Here is a 19,939-nt window from a genome sequence, read left to right on the forward strand (position 1 = left end):
AGCGCTGTGTGAGCACAGACCATTTACCATTTACATTTTAGCATTATTCTAAATCCACAAATTCATTAATATTCAATAAGGTCTGTTAATCAATTTGCTCTCTAGCCTATAATCACATGAAAACATTGATAATCACAATCATTTATGGGGTTTCACACAATATTCAAACAATATTTTTTGAAATCACCAAACCATGATTTCAAGAATTCAGGCACATACATTAATAAAAATGTGAGGGAAGAAAAGGTTTTATTTGTTAAAACATACAATCATCCTCTGCTTCTACTCTGATTGCCAGTAGTGAACATGTAAAGTAGTGAACATCCCTCCGTCCAGTTACTTCCGCTCTGAAGTGTCAGTTTATACAATGTATAAAATCAGTGAGTTCTCGCCTAAGAATAAATGATAAAATTGCCGTAAACAATTCCGGTAAATAGGTAATAAAATACATTTTAGTCATAAGCTTTCAAAGCTTAATAAACACTTGTTCTAAGCAAGAGCTGAACTTTAAAGCCTGAGAGAAAGATGGTCAATTGTTTGTCGTTGCTTCCTCCGATCAGAAGTCTCTATATTCCCACTGTAGCTTAAAATCTGTTCAACTCAATTTACTTGATCCACTTTTTTATTAGATCTGACTTGGAATAGAATTGTAATTAAGTACAACTCAAACATCTCAGTATCAAGGTCTCTAAATAACCCACTCTGTGGATTGTCCAGGACAAGCTCACTACCATATTACAGATGCAAATCTAATGCATAAAAATAAAGGTTAAGGCTGGCACAACTGTGAGGACTTTCAAAATTGCCAACTAAAAACAGAGAATGACCTCTTCAAGAGAGCAGTTTGTTTTTCAGGTTGATGTACTTCGAAGATGGTTTTGGCTGCAATGTATCGAGTCCTACAAATAATCTTTGAAAGACTTCAAAGGTTTTAGCAAGTTTGGGGGGATAATCCAGATTTAGTGCGTAGGTCAGGCCAAATAGGAGGCAGCAGGCTCTGGACATGTTATCCAGACCTGTTAGTACCGGAGTACCATCGATAATGACGCCCACCGCATCCGGCTGCTGACAAATGTAGATCCTCATACTCTGGCTTTTAAGCTCTTCGTGCACTTTACCCTCTGGTGTTCTCTGTAACACGTGCAAACACACACAGACACACACACACAGACACACAGACACACACACACACACACACACACAACTGTCATATGTGTTGATAGAAAACAAAACAAAGTCAAAAGCCTTTATGCAACAGGAGGAGCCTGGAATCAAACGAACTAGATCGGTGGATGACTGCTTTATGTCCCGAGTCAGTTGCCTTTCAGTTGAGGTGCTGTATAAGCCCTTTTCCACACGTGCACTGGAAGTGTTTTTTTGTCTCCACGATTTCACGGGACACTAACCAGAGTTCATATGTGAAAACTATAAGAAATGTTTATCACAAATTTGCAGAACCGAAAGGTCCAGAAGTCCAAAACATGAAGCTAAAATATTATTTTATTTCCGAATTGCATATGACCGAGGCTAGAATAAGCGAATGCTGAGGATTACGATGACCAACTCCAATCACTATTCATTTCAGCTTCGACCAGTTCCAGTCCTGAACAACACAGGTACAGAGCTTCATTGGACTTAACTCCTCATAGGAAAGAGTTGCTTTTAATTACATTGACAGAGACCGTGAATGTGCATTTAACTTCCTTAAATCCCGTTTTGTGATGCACTGCAGCTTTACTGAACAGTCTCAGGCAAGTGCTATGTGCACAGTCACAAAGATGTTTATCCTGTGTAGACTAAGGCTTGCTGTTTGTAGGTGAGGCTACATGGAAGCAAATACAGAATTTCTGCAGTGTACATCTAGTAACAATGTGCATGTTAGCATGGCAGTGATTTCTGTTAGCACAGCAACAACAGATCACCACAAAGAAATGCAACATGTGAAAAAGTACTTAGTAGAAAACTTACGTAGTAGTCAGAGATTAGGTCTTGCACACTTTCCCCCATGTACTCGATGAGACATCTCAGAGTAACGTCCCTTTTCTTGTCCAATGATGCCTTTGGGTCCTGTAGTAAAACAAAAAATTTGAAACTCTGTCTCTCAAGCAGTAATCTGCTTGTTTTACTTATACGCTTATTTTGATAGCTATAAGCTTTTGATAGATTGTTATTTTGATAGATTTACTATTTATGCCCATTGGTCATTAACCCATAAAAACCAAGTAGAAACTTTTCTAAAAAACATGATTACATTTTATTTAACATATCTGCCAGTACTGAAAAATTTGATTTTTTTTGCTCACACGGAAATAAGTGCAAGGAATTTGCCTTAAATTTCAAGAGGATTTCTAGAGAAGCACCCCTATTCTGCCCCCCCCCCATCGGATCCTTTTTCCCCCATCGCTATTGGCAACTGTGAAATACTTCAAATTGTTGGGGTCCACGATCTTGCATGACTTTGGGTGGGAGAACAACATAGACTATCTTCAGAAAGGCTCTGCAGCAGATGTACTTCTTATGACAGCTGGAGCTGCTGATCCAGTTCTACACTGCTGGCATTGATTCTGTCCTGTGCTCCTTCATCACGGTCCAGTTTGGGACAGTTACCAAACGGGACAAAAACAGACTGCAGCGGACAGTAAGAACTTTAGAAAGAATCACTGGTGCCCCCCTGCCCACTCTGCAGGACTTGTACACATCGAGATTCAGAAAGCGGGCAAAGAAAATCACCACTGACCCTGGACACAATCTTTTGCAGCTTCTCCCGTCTGGCAGGTGCTACAGAGGTCCTTCTGTCAAAATCACCACACACACACACACCGCACTCATTAACAGCTGACCTCACACTTACTAATACATTGCCGCTATCCCTGCAAATGTATACACTGGACACACAAACCCTTAACCAATACACACCCGCACGAAAACACACCTGGGTCTGCCTTCTTTAGGTAATTCTAACATGGTCTTTAATTTTTTTAATGGTTCCATTTACATTGTATGTTAATTGTCATTTTCATATTGTCTGTATCGTTACTCCTTGAGAGCCACCAATGACCGAAGCAAAATCCTTGTATGTGTTAGCATACTTGGCTAATAAATCTGATTCTCATATAGGATTTAAGATAGTTCAGCTCAGGTCAGATTAGTCATATTTTTAACTCTAGAATGTGTGACAGGTCTGGACGGGAGGCAGGTCAGTTTACCACCCAGACTTTTTTTTTTATAACTGACCCATGCGGCTGTAATACATACAGAATGTATTTGACTGTATGGGTTATTCTACCCATTTATTACATCTAAATTAAATGTGAATTTAAAGAGGCAATTTTACCGTGAAAAGAAAATGCATCTGGCTTCAGTATTTTGCTGATTTATTTGCATATTTTTCATTGTTCAGAAATCAGTAAATAGCAGACAGTGCTTTTTGGTTTGAACGGTCATCAATAGTAAAATATCCTACTTCACAGTGAAGTACTTGCCCAAACAGAGTTTACTTGGCTTGAGAAAGCTTTAATGTTGCCTTTGACATCTTTTTGTATCATTTTCCTTGTTATTGAAAGGCAAAAACGGTTGAATAACTTTGATGTACAGTATATACAGTGTGTACTGTAGTGGAGCTGCAAAGCTCTTCAAATTAGTCACACAGAGTTCAGAGTCAACCTCAGACTTTGTTAGACCTGTTCTTTAAAACATGATTGTTTTTGTTAACATCACCTTAACCTCACCTTGATCAGCTCAATCAACACACTCTTCATGCGTTGTCCTACAGCTCCTCCCTTGGAGCTGAATAATTCCAGAAACTTGGGCATGTACCTGTCCAGGTGGCAGATAAAGGTGGACTCCAGTGGAATAGTGTTGCATCTTCGGAACTCTTCATTTATCTGCATGACAGGATTTAGTCAATTACTGATACTGAGGACGTACAGCATGAAGAACAGACACGTAATGTGAGGGCTTTTACATGGACTTTAGTAACCAGGTTAACAGTCAGCTTTCTGACTGACTGTCATGTAAACGGGAAAGCTGGTTTCCCCAGGCAGATTTATGATGGAGGACGCCGTTTTTTCTACCATGTTTATGCGTATCCAGGTTTCTAATCGGCTTTCTTCAACTGCACATGTGAATAACTAAAGACTGCAGACAATAAGCCGCATGCGGCTGAGTGAAAGAAGGAATGTACAGAGAAAGTAGAGATTGTCAACAGGCTAACGGTGTGATGCCTCCTCATTTTAAAAACTAAGACCCGCTTAAGGTCCAACATAAAATTTAACTAACCTGCGCCTTTTAGAAATCTAGATAAGTCACTTTTCTGGTGTGGAGCAGCTGCATGTGTCTTTCCTTTCTCAGTCACTTTGTTGTGACACACACACACACGTCAGAAAGCAGTGTTTTCTGTCACTATTCAGGTGAAAACTGTGCACCAGGCTTCTAAAATATGTCAGAGGTGAATAAGAAATCCGGTTGCTGTTGTGCTGCATGCATACACAAATTTTAGTAACCAGTTTTCTTAATTGCACGTAAACACTGTTCCCCGATTACCCGAGAAAGCTTATTTCTCAGATTACCGTGGTTACTTAAGTGCATGTAATACTCCTGCAATAAGAACAGAATTTTTTAAGGCCGTATATTATGAATGTTTAGGCTGCAGCATGAATTGTTTGTTTTAGCTGAGTTTGGTTTATGACCATGTCATTAACTCATCTATTCAGTATGTAAATATTCCACTATTCCACTCATCTATAACATAGGTGCATTTTCAGGTCATGGGGGAAACAAGCAACACACAAGATGACGATGAGGCTGAACAATTAATAGTTTTCAAATCTTTAGAGCAGAAGTTAACAGAACCTGAGTTTCAAATTGCAAAAGGTGATATTAAAGTGTTTTTGTCTATGTCTTACAATGTGTACTATAATAATAAGAGATCTGTTCCCGCAGGCTTCACATGCAGAGATCTTCCCTCCTTTACCTGCAGAGGGAATGAGAGCAAATAAAGAAAGACAAAACAAGTTCAATTGCAGTGCTGCTAATGGTAGTGAAAATGGCTTCTGCAGAAGAAAACCCTGATGTGTCGACAAGCAGGAGACCACACTGGTGTCAAAGCTACGCAGTAAAGTCATAGCAATCATTTGGGTACATTTTGGTTTTAAACAAGAGAATCCGCAGCAGGAACAGGTGTTGCCATCACAAATGCCCTCCAGCATTTAAAAAAAGAAAAAGCCCCACCAGGTGCTGTCTGACGACGGCGACTGTGGTGCAGGAGGTAGCACAGTTGTCCACAAATCCCGCAGTTGTTGGTTCGATCCCCTGGCTCCTCCCAACTTAGCTGATCCTGGTGAGTGTTAGCCAGCTGCAATGCAGCTCCCCCATCGGTGTGTGGGTGTGTGTGCAGGTGCGTATGGGTGAATGAGAAGCAGTGTAAAGTGCTTTGAGTAGCAATAGGTAGCAAAAGCACTATAGTCCATTTACCATTTATGAATTAAGGATTAAAAACACGTCTGCTGATACAACCTATAAACATTACTTGGGTCATATAGGTCAGATATCAGTTGACATGCATCTGTGGCTGAAGTGTGTGAGAGCATTACTTCAAAAGGAAGTTAGTGTTAAATTTAATGTAGTTTATTCTCAAAGTTCACTGTCTGTGTGTTTGCGCACTCTTTTATAAGCACGCCCAACATAAGAGTTTATGTAACGGCAGAGGTTTTTTTTCATTATAGCTTGTTTGCATACAAAAATACAAAAGAGGAATTTTGAAAAAAATAAATAAATAAAAATAACTGCATGTAAAATCTCAACATTGCTCACAAAAATTTTTTTGCAATTCAATTATTTTCCTGCTTTCATCCACCCTGAGCCACTAAAATGCACAGCAAAAACAAGAGTCGACAAGCATGTAGCGCTGCATAATTCTACACTAGCATGAGAGGAAGACGAAGAAAAAGACCTGGGACAGCAGATATACAAAGTGTAATCAAAGCACTGTTAGCTTACCATTCTCACCCTGGTTCACCACAGAGGCTTTCCAGCTGCTTTTAGGAGGATATGTCTGGTAATACGTTACAACAACAGTGCAAGTTGTCCTGGAATTTTTAATGTTATCTCTCTTCTTGTGCACTGATTTGACGGGCAGACGCAGACTAACGTCAACTCCACATGTAGAATTGGCTGAAAAGTCACTAACTGGGTCTGACTACTACCCATGGTACAGAACACACTGCAAAGAAGAGGCCAGCGGACACTTCATGACAGTCCAACGTGTATCCTAGCCCTTAGAATCAGTGTGCAACCCCTCCAAAACTGAAATCCATCAGTTTGGGAGGTTTTTTTGGATTTCACTAAGTAACTAAGGGAAACAGGTTTTCCCCAAATTATTCACCTTTTAGATTGAATTAATACCATGATTATTTCAAACTTGCATTTCGTGTATGCCCAGCTTGTCTTGGTACGTTAGATTTTTGTTTGAAAATCTGAAACAGTAGTATGAGATACACACACACACACACACACACACACAAAAAAGTCACCAGAGGGTCAAATATTCTGTCACAGTACTGTAGATAAAACTTTAGAGCAACTTTTAAAGACTAAAGATATAAAAGTCACTTCTGGAGAGTGCATTGTGTGACAGCGTTAAAAGCAGGTGTCCAGTGTGGGACAAAGCACTGTCTTTCTTTGCATGTCTCTGCACATACCCTCATGTATATCCTGGTGTGACGTGAAGATCAGTGTGCTCACCTGTACAGGATCAAAAAGGGCAGGCCACCTCTCCTTGAACTCTGCCACCTGCAAGGTCTGGCCCACCACCTCTCTTCTTCTACAGCTGTATGTTCTTGACATCATATCATTTATCATCTGTCCACTGTCATTTGTCTTGCTTGCTGCAATGAGCTCTAGTCTCACACTCTCCAGGGTGTCATCCGTTTCCCCTGTTGGATGTGGGGGAAGGTAGTTTACCTCAGATTTCCTGGGCTTCTTGATATTTTTGGCAGGCTTTCTGTCGCCCTCCTGCTTGTGTTTTAGTGTATTTATCAGCAGTTCAGGGTTTCCGTGCGCTTTAAGTTTGCACCGATAGTTTGCACATTTGTATTTTAGGCTCTGCTGCCAGCCATAACATCCATTAAAAGAGCCAGGCTCCCTCAGGCATGGATGCTTCTCTATTAGAGCTTGTGCAACTGCAGCCCTTTGTGGATCATTGGGATAAGCTGTATATGAAAACATAGCCTCTGCCAGGCGCTCCAGGATGTCCGATTTAACACTTGGCGATGTCAGAGGCGTTCCATCTTTTAGAAACTTTTCATTGCCTTGTCTCAGAGCCATCTCCGTGTTGTAGGAGAAGGCGGGAATGGGAAATACGGCAGGCCACTGGTTCTGCCTCTCAGTGACGGGCGGGCAGGGAATCAAATTGTCTTGCGAATCCACAGAGAGCAGCTCATCCACAGAGGACACATCAGAGGTGTCAAGGTTATGCTTCTGAGGGACTGTGGTCATTATGATGCCTGGTGGAACATGTACTACTTTGAGGGTGTCCTTGTCCTTCAGGTCACTTGTAGAGGTCAGTGTGAAAAAGTCATCAAAGTCTGTGTCTTTGTACTGAAGGCCAATGTCTGAGGTGATGGAAAAAGCCTGTTTGAAGACTTTTATCAAGTCTTCCACCGATGAGGGGATACCGTTTTGGAAAGTTATTTTCTTGACATCGTGGTCAATGACGACTCGAAATCTCATAGCTTGTTGTGCATCTGCAAGCAAAGGAAACACATGAACATGCTTCTTAAACGACTCTTACGTCACCTCTCTCTCTTTGGCCAGGAAACCAGCATTTCTCTCCATTAGCTCAATTTGGATTTTTCTGTTTTCAGCTAGAAGTGAATACAAAAATAAAGTTAGACCAAAATAAGCTTAAATCAACTTAGCACAATAATATAGCTGTTTGTCTGTCTGGTCATCTGATAAATGTAAGACCAGTACATAAAAAAAAACAGATAATCCTGCGGCACAGCTGCATGTTCACCAAACCAATGTGCAAACCTGCAGCAGTGAAATACAAAATACATAATCTCAATCAGTAAAGCTACAGTGCACTCAACAAACCTTTATATCTTCAGTTTATTAATAAACCGTACATGAACCTGTCTACAAGCAACACGTTTGGCATAATCAGCTTGTTTTGGCTCTTGTTTCACATCTGCATCTGTTTAGTACAGGTTGAAGTAGATTAGAAGTTGGACACCGTAAATGCGGGGCTTCTAACAGTCACTAAACAGAAATTATTCTGTTGCACCTTCTTAATTTTTAATCAAAATCAAATGCGTTCAATGTTCAAGTTGTAAGTACACTTTTTTAAAACATAGAAATGCAGATAACCAAACCACAAATTGGTGTATTATTTCAACACACAATTTCACAAGTGGTAATATATTTTGATGGGTGATCGCCTGATTTTCAGTACCTGTCCAGGTACTGTCCTGTGGTTCTCGATGTTTTAGGTACAGACACCTTGAGCTGCACTCAGCGCATCAAGTAGAGTTTGCAGCTACATTTTTGTCTGGTGCTGTAAAGCATTATTTCTCTTGTCACGTTCATCCCAACAGAACCTTGTGCAGTGTTGTTATGGGTTAGTTTACAATTACTTCCGGTGTCATCTCCTTCACCGACAAAATAAAACACCAAATCACCGCGTGGAAGGCCCGGTCATTCTGGTGGGATGTTACTAGCACGTGCCTCGCAGAGTAACGTCACACACCGCTCACCGAAGATTGATTTCCAGCTGTTACGCTGAAGGCCCCTCAAATACACGAGTTCCGGTCTTAACTTGACACAGCCCCTGGAAGCTAAATCAGCTTTTCTTAGACATTGCAAAAACATGGTTCTGGCGGCTTTGCCTGTGTAAATGCGCGGTAAAGCAGCAGAATACGGAGGCGTGGTGTTAATAAGACCGACAGAACTGGTACAATGTAGAAAAACCTCTACAAACCCGCTTTGTTGTTCTGGAACTCGGACCTCTCAGCTTCCAACAGCCTGCGCTGGCGATTTATCTCCTCTTCGTAGTTTGATATTGTTGTTTCCAGCAGCCCGAAGATCTCGTCTACAGCCACGGCGAGCCGCTGGTTGATAAAAGTTTTCAGTGTTTGGAGTGTGGACATTTTCGAAGGACTAGCGGCACGTTAAAAAACGTGTTTCTGCAACCTCCCTTCTCTCGCTCTCCTCCCGCTCCGTGACGTCACTGACCCCACCCCCCTGCGGTCAACCAAGCCAGGTTAGTTATGCAGTTAGTTAGTGGACCACATTTTTAACTTTGAATGCATTAAAGATAATTTACAATCTCAGGAGAAAAAGCAACAACAAGAACATTGCAGAAATATTGGCCATAACCCTTGCGACAATCTAGACAAACTGCAGTTTAAATTAGTAGTTCTACCGATACTTTTGCACTTTTTTTTTGGTTAAGGTTGCATTCGACAGGCCAATAACTATTTGATTCCCTTGGAAAGTTCAGTTCAGAATAATCAAGTTCTGGGTGATTCTTTTTTCATTTGTGAATGCTGCCCCGGCACCCTTTTCACTGTTACTTGGACATCTATTTTATGCCAGATTATTTGAGAGCTGTCAATAAGCTGAAAAGCTTCGTCGGGAAAACAAGGATAAAAGAAATGTTGTGTTTTTTTTAGCATTAGGTAACAAGCTAAAAGAGAGGATTTTGCATCACATCTGCCCAAAACGTATGGCGTCACATTTGACACTAATCATAAATTCCAAGCACACATTCAAAACAAGTGGTTGGATCGGGGTTCAATCTGAAAAGCGAGTCTATTATCGACAAGTAGGTTTATGCTAGATCGACATAACTGTGAGTTGTGCAGGTTTTGTAACACCATCTGCATTCAGCTTAGCTGTCACTTGGGCTAAAATTCCTTCATATGCCCCTCAACTCTGGATCAGTCCAATGGAGCTGCAAATGTTTACCTCAGTATTTAAAAGAAACTTAAAACTCACTTTTACAAAAATGACTTAACTAAAACATTTTTTTTAATTATTTTATTCATAATAGATTTAGATTTTAAACATTTTTTAGATACTTTTTATTGGTGTGTTTTATTCTTAGTCTGTTTTTGTGAGGCACATTTGTGTGATGTATGAATGTGCTACATAATCTCCATTATTATTACCACATTTATTTCACACATTGACTTGAGGTTTACACTTAAAACATGAGGAAAAAAAAGAAAAATCTGATGTTGTGATCATGGATGTCAATTAAATAACTGTCACAAATTAATAAAGGTTCATTTTTTATTGTTTTTATTATTTGTTATCAACATCAATGACTGTAGAGGTGAACTGTTGCTTTATTCTAAACTGTAAAGAAAATAAAAATCTAACTTTAAATATTTCAGCAAATGACGGAATTACATTAAATGTATTTTATTAATGATCATGCTCTTTACACTAGACATTCCACAATCCATAAATCTTGCTTTTGAGCTCAATCTTCCGTTTCAACATGTACAACTATTCTCTAATGAACCGAACCATGCATGCATGCTTTTAGGAAAGGAGTTCTCCACTTCTGACCTAGCTCCGACTGTCCCATACAGGGTTAGGAACAACAAATGTAAAAATCTTACTCTATAATCTCATCATATTCTGACATTTACAAAGACTAGAAAAATTATAAATGCTGTGTTTATAGGGATGCCCTTCCTGACATAACCCTCCCCAATTTCTATCGGGCTTGGACCGGCACTGCACAGCTGGGGAGGGGAATTGGCTGTTAGAGGTTCAGTGTCTTGCCCAGAGACACTCCGACATATAGCCGGGACCAGGGATCAAACCACTGACCTTGTGGTCTGTGGACGACTGCCTTACCAACTGAGCTAAGGTTGCCATCATTAGACATAGAGCGTTTTCAGAAAGTATTTCTGAACACTGTTTGTACACTTCAATTAAGTTCTGACCCAAGAGTTCAATTTTATAATGAGCTCAAGAATCCTTTGCAGTTTAAAATATACCCAAGAGCCTGGATCTGCCATCTAACCAATCCCACACAATCCAGTGACACTGAGAGCCTTGTCATTGCTGAGGGTTCTGTCAACATTTGCGTTCATGTGTGACAGATTGTCATGCTAACTAAATCACTGATAGTTCTCTAGACCATCAACTTGATAATAGCTGTGATCTTTTCTTTCTTTTCTTTCATGAGGCCATGCAAAGAAATACCACAAATCTTCTGCAGCCTTTAAAACAGCACCACCAGGCTGGGTTGGTTCACTACTTTAATAATTAAAAAAAAAAAAAAAGAAAGTATCTCCATAAACAACTGCAACTGCCAGTGAGTCATTTAGGTCACGTATTAGCTGACAGGCATTTTCATTTTGCCATTAGTCTTTTGCAGTCTTTATTAACTGTGCAGAACAAAGCAAGAATCAGTGTGGAGTGAGACAGAGAAAGAAAAAAATAGACTAGCATTGAGAAGAGAAAGGCGTATTGAGAACACAAAAATTAATTAAATAAAGCCCACATCATGTTTCCTGCAGAGCACCATGCACTAGCTCCTCTATAAATAAGTGTGCTGCATCAATTTGTTTAAAAGTCTACAGCAGCACAAAGGAGGGCTGCTGAAGAAAGCAGGCAAAACAAAACATTATGGTTTAAGAACTTTGCAATTTCAATAAATTCAGGTTGTATAGCACCTGCGCTGAGATCTGCCCGTTTCCGTGTTTTGTCTCGATAACTACTTTGAAGGTCTTATTATTTCCGAGGTTTTCAGAAAGACAGCGCAGAAGTTGTCGGGTTGGGGTTACCTCCTAATAATGAGCCATCATTTAGCTCATTATTATTATTGCTGTAAATGCAATTCTGCGATCTTAAGATACTTCTGTCATTTTCTCACCAGAACAGTTTTTCTCTTTTGTGGACTGTCATGTGTTGGGTCAGATTTCCTTTCTGTGCAAATCTTTCACCACAAACAGGACAACTACATGGATTCACCTGTGTGTGGACTGTCAGGTGTTGAGTCAGACTCCCTTGTTGTGCAAATCGTTCACCACAAACGGGACAAATACATGGATTCTCCCGTGTGTGGACTGTTAGGTGCTGTGTTAGATTTCCTTTTTGTGCAAATTTTTCACCACAAACAGGACAACTAAATGCTTTCTCCCGTGAGTGGACTGCAAGGTGTTGTGTCAGATTTCCCTTCTGAGTGAATCTTCTTCCACAAAGAGAACAACTAAAGGGTTTTTCTCCGGTGTGACATCTCATGTGGGTCAGCAGATGGTGCTTCTGCCCAAATCTTCTACCACATTTTGAGCAGTTAAAAGATTTACTGCCAATATCATCTCCCATATCATTTTCAGGAACTCTTATTTTCATAGTTTTTTCATTTGTTTGACATTTTCTGATCTCCTTTAAATCATCAACACAGTCTTCAGTCTCAGCTTGGAAGAATCTCAGAGTCTTCTCATCACATCCAGCCAGACCAGACATGTCTTGAGCACAAATCCTGTTTTCATCAGGCCTTTCACAGTCTCCTTCATCAGCTTCTGCTTTCATGATTTCAGTTGAGCTGCTGGATGGGGGCTCTGTCTCTCCATTCTCATTTTTCACATGGATGTGACTGAATGAAAATGTGGTGGTATCACCTCCGTGCAGTCCTTGCGGCTGACTCTTCAAGTCCTGACTGCTCCAGAAGTCTTGTTTTTCCTCCTTAATATGTGGACCTTCTAAGTCCTTGTGTACCTGTTCTGGAACCTCTTCCTTAATTACCAACCGTTGCTGCACAGCTGCAGAAAACATGACATGTAGACACACAGTCAGGCATAAAAAAATCTCAAGCTGCTTACCCGTATTTACAACCCCAATTCCAAAAAAGTTGGGAGGATGTGTAAACCTAGATAAAAACAGAATGCAATGATTTGTAAATCTTGTCAACCCATATTTATTAGAGAATAGAACATAAACAACAGATCAAATGTTGAAACAGACATTTTACCATTTCATGGAAAATATTAGCTCATTTTGAATTTGATGCCAGCAAAACATCTGAAAAATGTTGGAAGAAGGGCAACAAAAGGCTGGAAAATTAACTGCTGCTAATCAAAAACAAATGGAGGAGCATTTGACAACTAATTGGCAACAGGTCAGTAACATGACTGGGTATAAAAGGAGCATTTCAGAGAGTCAGAGCCAGTCGAATGTACAGATGGGAAGAGGTTCACCAATCTGTGACAGACTGTATCTAATAATTGTGGAACAATTTTATATTAAAAAAAAAAGCCTTTGAAGTTATAACAGTATATAAGTATATATACAGTATACTGTACAGTATATAATGTCATCAAAAAATTCAGAGAATCAGGAGGAATCTCTGTGTGAAGGGACAAGGCCAAAGGTCAAAACTGGATGAATGTGATCTTTGGCCCCTCAGGCAGCACTGCATTAAAAATAGGCCTGATTCTCTACTGGACATCACTGCCTGGGCTCAGGAACATTTCCAGAAATTACTGTCTGAACATAGTTCGCTGGACAATCCACAAATGTATGTTGAAGCTATATCATGCAAAGAACAAACCATATGTGAACATTATCCAGCAACCCCACTGTGTTCTCTTGGCCAAAGCTCATTTAAAACGGTCTGAGGCAAAATGGAAAACTGTTCTATGGTCAGATGAATCAGAATTTGAAATTGTTTTCGTAAACTATGGACGGAGGAGAGGGACCATCCAGCTTGTTATCTGCGGACAGTTAAAAAGCCTGCATCTCTGATGGTATGGGGGTGCATCAGTGCCTATGGCGTGGGCAGCTCACAATCTGGAAAGGCACCATCAATGCTGAAAAGTACAAAGAGCAACATCTGCTGCCATACAGACGATGTCTCTTTCAGGGAAGGCCTTGCACATTTCAGCAGGACAATGCTAAACCACATACTGCATCCAGGAGAAGAGTCCGGGTGCTGAACTGACCTGCCTGCAGTCCAGACCTGTCACTAATAGAAAACATTTGGCACATCATAAGACAAAAGGCCAAGGACTGTTAAGCAGCTAGAATCCTGCGTCAGACACAAATGGGAAAACATTTCTCTCGTAAAACTCACTCACTTCCCAGATGTTTACAGACAGTTGTTAAAAGAAGAGGGGATGCTACACAATGGTAAACATCTGCCTGTTCCAACTTTTTTTGAGATCATCAAATTCACAATGAGCTAATATTTTCCATGAAATAGTAAATGTCTGTTTCAACATTTGATCTGTTGTTTATGTTCTATTCTCTAATAAATATGGGTTGATGAAATTTGCAAATCATTGCATTCAGATTTTATTCACGTTTACACATCAACACAACTTTTTGAAATTGGTGTTGTATGTTAATGATATACAGAAATATCCTAATAAAAACTAACCAATACATGTTTCAACACCACTACCATCGCTTTTTCAGTCATTCAGTCCTAGACTTATGATCCAGAAAATAATTAAACTCTACTCTTAACTATTTATGGTTTACTGTGAAATTTTGTCCAGGCTTTCATGTTTCCCTTCATCAATACAACCTTAAAAAAAAAAAGGTTTGTTTCGGTTCAACTTTTTTGTATCTTCAACTGTTCAACATTGTGGATTCGGCTGGTAAAGTTGCCTTCAGGTGATTATTACCTTTGCCAGACAAAAGATCACTGAACAGGGTGATTTGTTTAACTGTTGCACCATGAGAAAGGTTCAGGGATGGCTGTTGCGACGGCCTTGTGACTAACGTTAGCCTGGGATACTATTTGACAGTATCAAAAAAATTTGAACTCCAGCTGCAACCTACTGCAACCAACCAATCAGAATGCAGCACGAAATGACACACTGATCAGAATATCATACTTACATATAAGCTGTCTTTGCTAAATGTTGGCATGTTTTTCTTAGCCACAACCATGTTCACATTTTCCTACTCATGTTTGGTAAAAACACACAAATACCTCTACTGCAAGGGCTCAGTTATTAGCTTCAGCAGTTCATCTTAATTGTTTACAACTATAGGGGAGAACACAGATGACACATGTTTATGACGTCTAAGTTGAATTGATTCTGTACGTGTTATCATTGTACAGTCTACATCTAAATACATCCGAGTTGATGTCAGTTTATTAGATCTGCATCACACAGTATGGCTTTCCATAAACTTATAAGATAGCTGAAATTGCACAGTCTGTAGATGCGTTTAAATAATGCTTTAAGCACTTTAAACACTCCTGGTGGTTTACTGCCTTAACATGTTGTATTTATGCCGTTTACCTTGAGATGCCCAAAGATGGAAAAAATGGCACTTTCCAGAGTTGTACACTGTGCTGTCTTGACAGCTAATGAGAACCTTAATAAACATACACTTTGTACATCCAACCAGACTTCCTGGATTTAATTTCCTATATCATTCATTGACATATTTCATTGTCTCAAAAGTAAAACGACATGCCTCTACTAACAAACCCTGCCAAAAACAATGCAAGAAGCTTGTTTACATGCACTTAAGAAGTCTGGTTACTGTAAATCCACGTATACAAGCAGCAGAAGAGTAACCTGATTTTTTCTACACCTCTGACTTCATTTGGACACCTGGGTCGCAGATTTTTACTGTAGAGTAAAAGAAAACTATACTTTCTGGCTTTTCTTTGTGTGGGTTTGTGTTCGTGTCACAGCAAACCGCCTCGATGAAGAGAGAAGGAAATGACACATGTAGCTGATCCACAACAGAATTTTAAGAAAAAAATTTTAATACTAAACTATTTCTCAAATCTGTATTCTGCAAAGCAACTTTATTTCTGCTGCCACAACTTTGGGATTTTTATGTGATTGTTTAGTCTTTTTATTGTAAATGCAATTGTGTCATCCCAGAAAACTTTTGCCATTTTCTCACCAGCAAAGTTTTGCTCTTGTGGACCCCCAACTGTGGGTCAATTTTCCTTTCTGTGCAAAATGTTCACCACAAACAGGAAAACTACATGGATTCCCCTGTGTGTGGGTTGTTAGGTATTATAACAGAGCAATGGCTGAATCAGCATTATTATCATCTACAGTTGACTTGCCTGTTTTACTCATTTGAAATATTTGCTTTTTTTGCTTTACAATTATTAAAGGTGTGAAAGGGGGGGCAAATTAAAACTGAATTTCCCGCCTAGAGTCAACTGACTCTAAACAGCAAGTAGCTAACACCATTTGGTTAAAAGATCACCAAAGTTCATCCAAAGTCATCGAGGATTAACCTCTACACCACGGTGCACAGATTTCAGAGTGGGCTCGGGGGTGTATGAATGGATTAATTAGGTCTCACATTATTAATACTTCCTATGAGGACATACAGACCTACTGTTTGGAGTTCGTCGCCTGGTTTGGAGCCTGCGTCCAGCAGCTTGTGACAGCGGCACTTCAGCTCCTCTTCACATTCGCTTATTATTCTCTCCAAATAACCAAACAGCTCCTCCACCGCCGCCGTTAGCCGCTCGTTGATCAAAACCTTCAGGCTCTGGAGTCTCGACATTTTGCGAAACGGGCTTCCGAAAAAAAGACGATTGTTTAACTTCCTGGGTTTCTTCTTTATGTGTCGATAGACCCTTTACAAATGAGCTTAAAGGAGCTCGGCGCCACCTAGTGGACAGAGTGTGAATGGATCGTTGATGCTTTTCCAAGAACATGAAGCAATGTGAATCTGCGCTGCTTCCTAATGTCATCAATTCCTCATTTTCTCCTCATACACACACAGACAATTACAATTAGCTCCCTGAGTGTTCATCCATTCGCCCATGTGTGTGTGTGATTAAGCCCTGTTTGCTCCTTCCACTGGCTCCTGACAACCTTTCTTCTAGTAAGATATTTTTGTCTGTCATTTTCTACACGAGAGGTTTAGTAACCTATTATTATTACAGTAGCCACTTTTGTAGTTAGTTTTTTATTTTTCACTTCAAATTATCATTCAGTTTTAGGTGTTTGGGACTCTGCTTGGGACCTGTATTTTTAGAATCGCTAGTGTTATTTTAGTTCATCTATCCATTATCTGTAACCTGTAAGGGGGCTGGAGACAATCCCACTCCAGAAACTCCACACAGAAAGGCCACAGCTGGCTGGGGATTTAAACTAGGGACCTTCTAGCTGTCAAGCAGCAGTGCTAACCACTCCACTCCACTCCACTTTTAGTATATTTAGTTTTTTATTTTCATGACATGACAAATTATAACTCTTTTTAGCATCATGTGGAAGTAAGTTAATTTATAAAACAGCTGACATCACAAAGCACTTTGCAATAAAACAAGAAAAGCTATACAGCAAAACCGAAAGCGGCAAAAACTAACAGGCCCTGATCAGAGAACCAGAGATTTCTACTGGTTATGTACAGCTGTTGTACCCAAAAAAAGCGCAAAAAAGCAATCACAAGAATTTTGAGCTGGAGTTTGACTTTGATTGGAAGCCAGTGTAAAGAAACAGTGTAAAGAAACCAAGAAGACCTTGGGACAGTGGTGGTATAAGTGTACATATTTGAACTCACAGCTATGTTTCAGCCAAATAACAACTGAGAGACATTTTACCAATATAATCTTGCTTGGCGCAAACACCATAAGTGAGTGAAATAATTATATAGCATCTCATATTGCCAGTAGCCACATACTGTATAATGAAGTTCATATTCCACCTGTTTAATAAACACTAAGATACATTGTAGTAATAAGAGGCTAGGGTCAGTAAAAGGTCATATGCAGAGGTCGTGAAAATGTACAAACTCAATACTCAAGTAAAAGTCAGAGTACTTAAAGTAGTTAAGGTAGTACTCCAATTTAAGTTTACATTATATAATGTACTTTAAGTACAAACAAGGTACTTTAAACAGTAGTGATACTGTTAAAAACATAAATATTTAGTTTCAGCCCAGATTTGTTCTATGAACCTGGGAAAAAAGGGAAAATTATGGCATAGAAACATTTTCTAGTAATGAATAAAAACTAAGGAGTAGGGTCCGTGTTACTACTTAGAATTGATATGGAATAAAAACAGCAGCAGGTAAAAGTGGAGCTTCTATAAATGGTAAATGTTCTGCACTTATATCGTACTTTTCTACCTTTTGGTACCCAAAGCGCTTTACACTGTTTGTCATTCACCCATTCACACTCACAATCACACACTGATGAGGGAGCTGCTATGCAGCTGGCCAACAACCAGCTAAGTTGGTTTTCAGTGTCTTGCTCAGGGACACTTTGAAAAGTGACAGGAGGAGCTGGGGATCAAACAAAAAACCCTGGGATTGGTAGACGACTGCTCTACCTCCTGCACCACTGTTCACCATAAACCACTTTATGTACCAACGGCTGCTTCATCCAGAATAACACGTCAGCCTTTATTACCTGGTTAGATTTTGTGAGAAGTACTTTGAATATCATAATGACCAGGACAGGCCACACTGGTATCTTCCTGTTCCTGAAGTTCTCCATGCCTGTGAACAGGTGTGGAATAGAAAGGTGTAAGATGTGGAAGTATGCAGCAAGTTTTTTTTTCTCTCTCAGATGTTGCACCAAAGAGGTATATCAAACCACAACATGTCATAACAAAATAGTTACAGTGTGATTGCTAAAAAAATTTCACTGTATGGAGTGGCTTCAACACTTACATTAGTGATTTTGCATTACTTTGTTGCACATAATGAAATGTGGGAGTGAGAGGAAAAGTTCTTTGGTTTTGATCTTAGAGCATTGACAAAAACAAGAACTTAAAAAATGTAGTCGCGTGTACAAATGGTATAAGTGTATCTGGGCAGTGTGGTATTATAACAATAAAAACAGTAGTAGTAATAGATGGGATGGATATTCTAACATATAGAATCTATTTCAATGATCAATACAACCACAAGGGGGCACAAGCCAGTGTCTTCTTGTGCCAGTCTCAAGTCTGGATAAATGCAGAGGGTTGCGTCAGGAAAGGCATCAGACATAAAACACATGCCAAATTAAACACGCGCTTTCGTTACTTCCACACTATATCTGTAAAAGGATGCTTGGAGGTTGGAGCTGCCAGCTGATTTATGGATGTAGAGAGAGAGGTCATGAAGTTAGTTGGTGTGAGAGAAGAGGATGCAGAGGACAGAGTTAGACGGAGGCAGATGATTCGCTGTGGTGACCCCTGAGAGGAAAAGCCACAGGAAAAGAAGAAGAAGGATATATTTCAATGATCAGTTGTTCAGAAGGATCTTTTGATGCAGCTGCATTTTGGATGTACAACAGGGTTTATAAAAGGTCAGACTGTGTGAACTACTGCTTCCGGTTAGCAGTAATTTCTACATACCACAGTATATACTGTCATTTCACCCACCCACATTAAAAACAGTGTACTGGATTTAAAAATAGCAGATCATCTGTTGTTAATGGGAAAAAAAGAACAGCAGTCTTTGTTTTCATACTCCTGTTTTGGTGTGGTAAAATATTCTTTTTGCTTTTTAGTCTTTCACAGTTGGTTTAACTGATCTTGATCATTATATTAATTATTATTTGAATATCCGTGGTTGTTGGTTTATTAAATAGAAACATTGATATCTAAAGTGTTTGTCTTTTTCTGGAAAAAAACAAAAAACTACTTTTCTTTTACAGACTCTCTCTCTGTCTGTCTCTTGACGCTCCCCACTTCTCTACACATCTATAGGTAGGATTAGTCCTGGAAGGTCTAGACTGAGGCCTTTTGTGACAGATACTGTGCGCCTACTGAACTGAATCTGAATTGTATAGATGTGTTTCTTAGCCACCAGAGGGCAACGTGGTATCTGTTTCCTTTCACCATCCTCAATCCACAAACACACATTACTAGTGGAATAAACTCCCCCCACATATAGACCCATATGTCCAAGATTATGCAGCCAAACATTGCTTGACCTTACAGAAGAGAGCTCCATTTTAAGGGATACCAAAAACTGTATTTTTTGTCACTTT

General features: G+C 39.7%; 1 protein-coding gene across 6 annotated transcripts in view; it reads right to left on the bottom strand.

The window, feature by feature from the left end:
- Window positions 1-17,090, bottom strand: part of LOC137098090 (uncharacterized) — a 39,789-nt gene extending 22,699 nt beyond the window's left edge. Inside the window, exons 1-5 of one of the 6 annotated variants that reach the window (XM_067473906.1) lie at window positions 16,341-16,480; window positions 8,978-9,240; window positions 6,742-7,742; window positions 3,729-3,884; window positions 1,969-2,067 (exon numbers count right to left, since the gene is read on the bottom strand). In XM_067473906.1, coding sequence (XP_067330007.1) covers window positions 1,969-2,067; window positions 3,729-3,884; window positions 6,742-7,742; window positions 8,978-9,146 — 1,425 coding nt within the window. In that variant the 5' untranslated portion in view covers window positions 9,147-9,240; window positions 16,341-16,480. Of the gene's footprint in view, window positions 1-232; window positions 1,132-1,968; window positions 2,068-3,728; window positions 3,885-6,741; window positions 7,863-8,452; window positions 8,936-8,977; window positions 9,241-16,340 lie in introns of those variants that run through there. The other 5 variants (XM_067473911.1, XM_067473907.1, XM_067473905.1 and 2 more) reach the window with 5 other exon arrangements.
- Between the last annotated feature and the right edge of the window lie 2,849 nt (window positions 17,091-19,939).

The sequence above is a fragment of the Channa argus genome, chromosome 14 (assembly GCF_033026475.1).
Source record: "Channa argus isolate prfri chromosome 14, Channa argus male v1.0, whole genome shotgun sequence".
In the NCBI taxonomy this organism is placed as follows: Eukaryota; Metazoa; Chordata; class Actinopteri; order Anabantiformes; family Channidae; genus Channa; species Channa argus.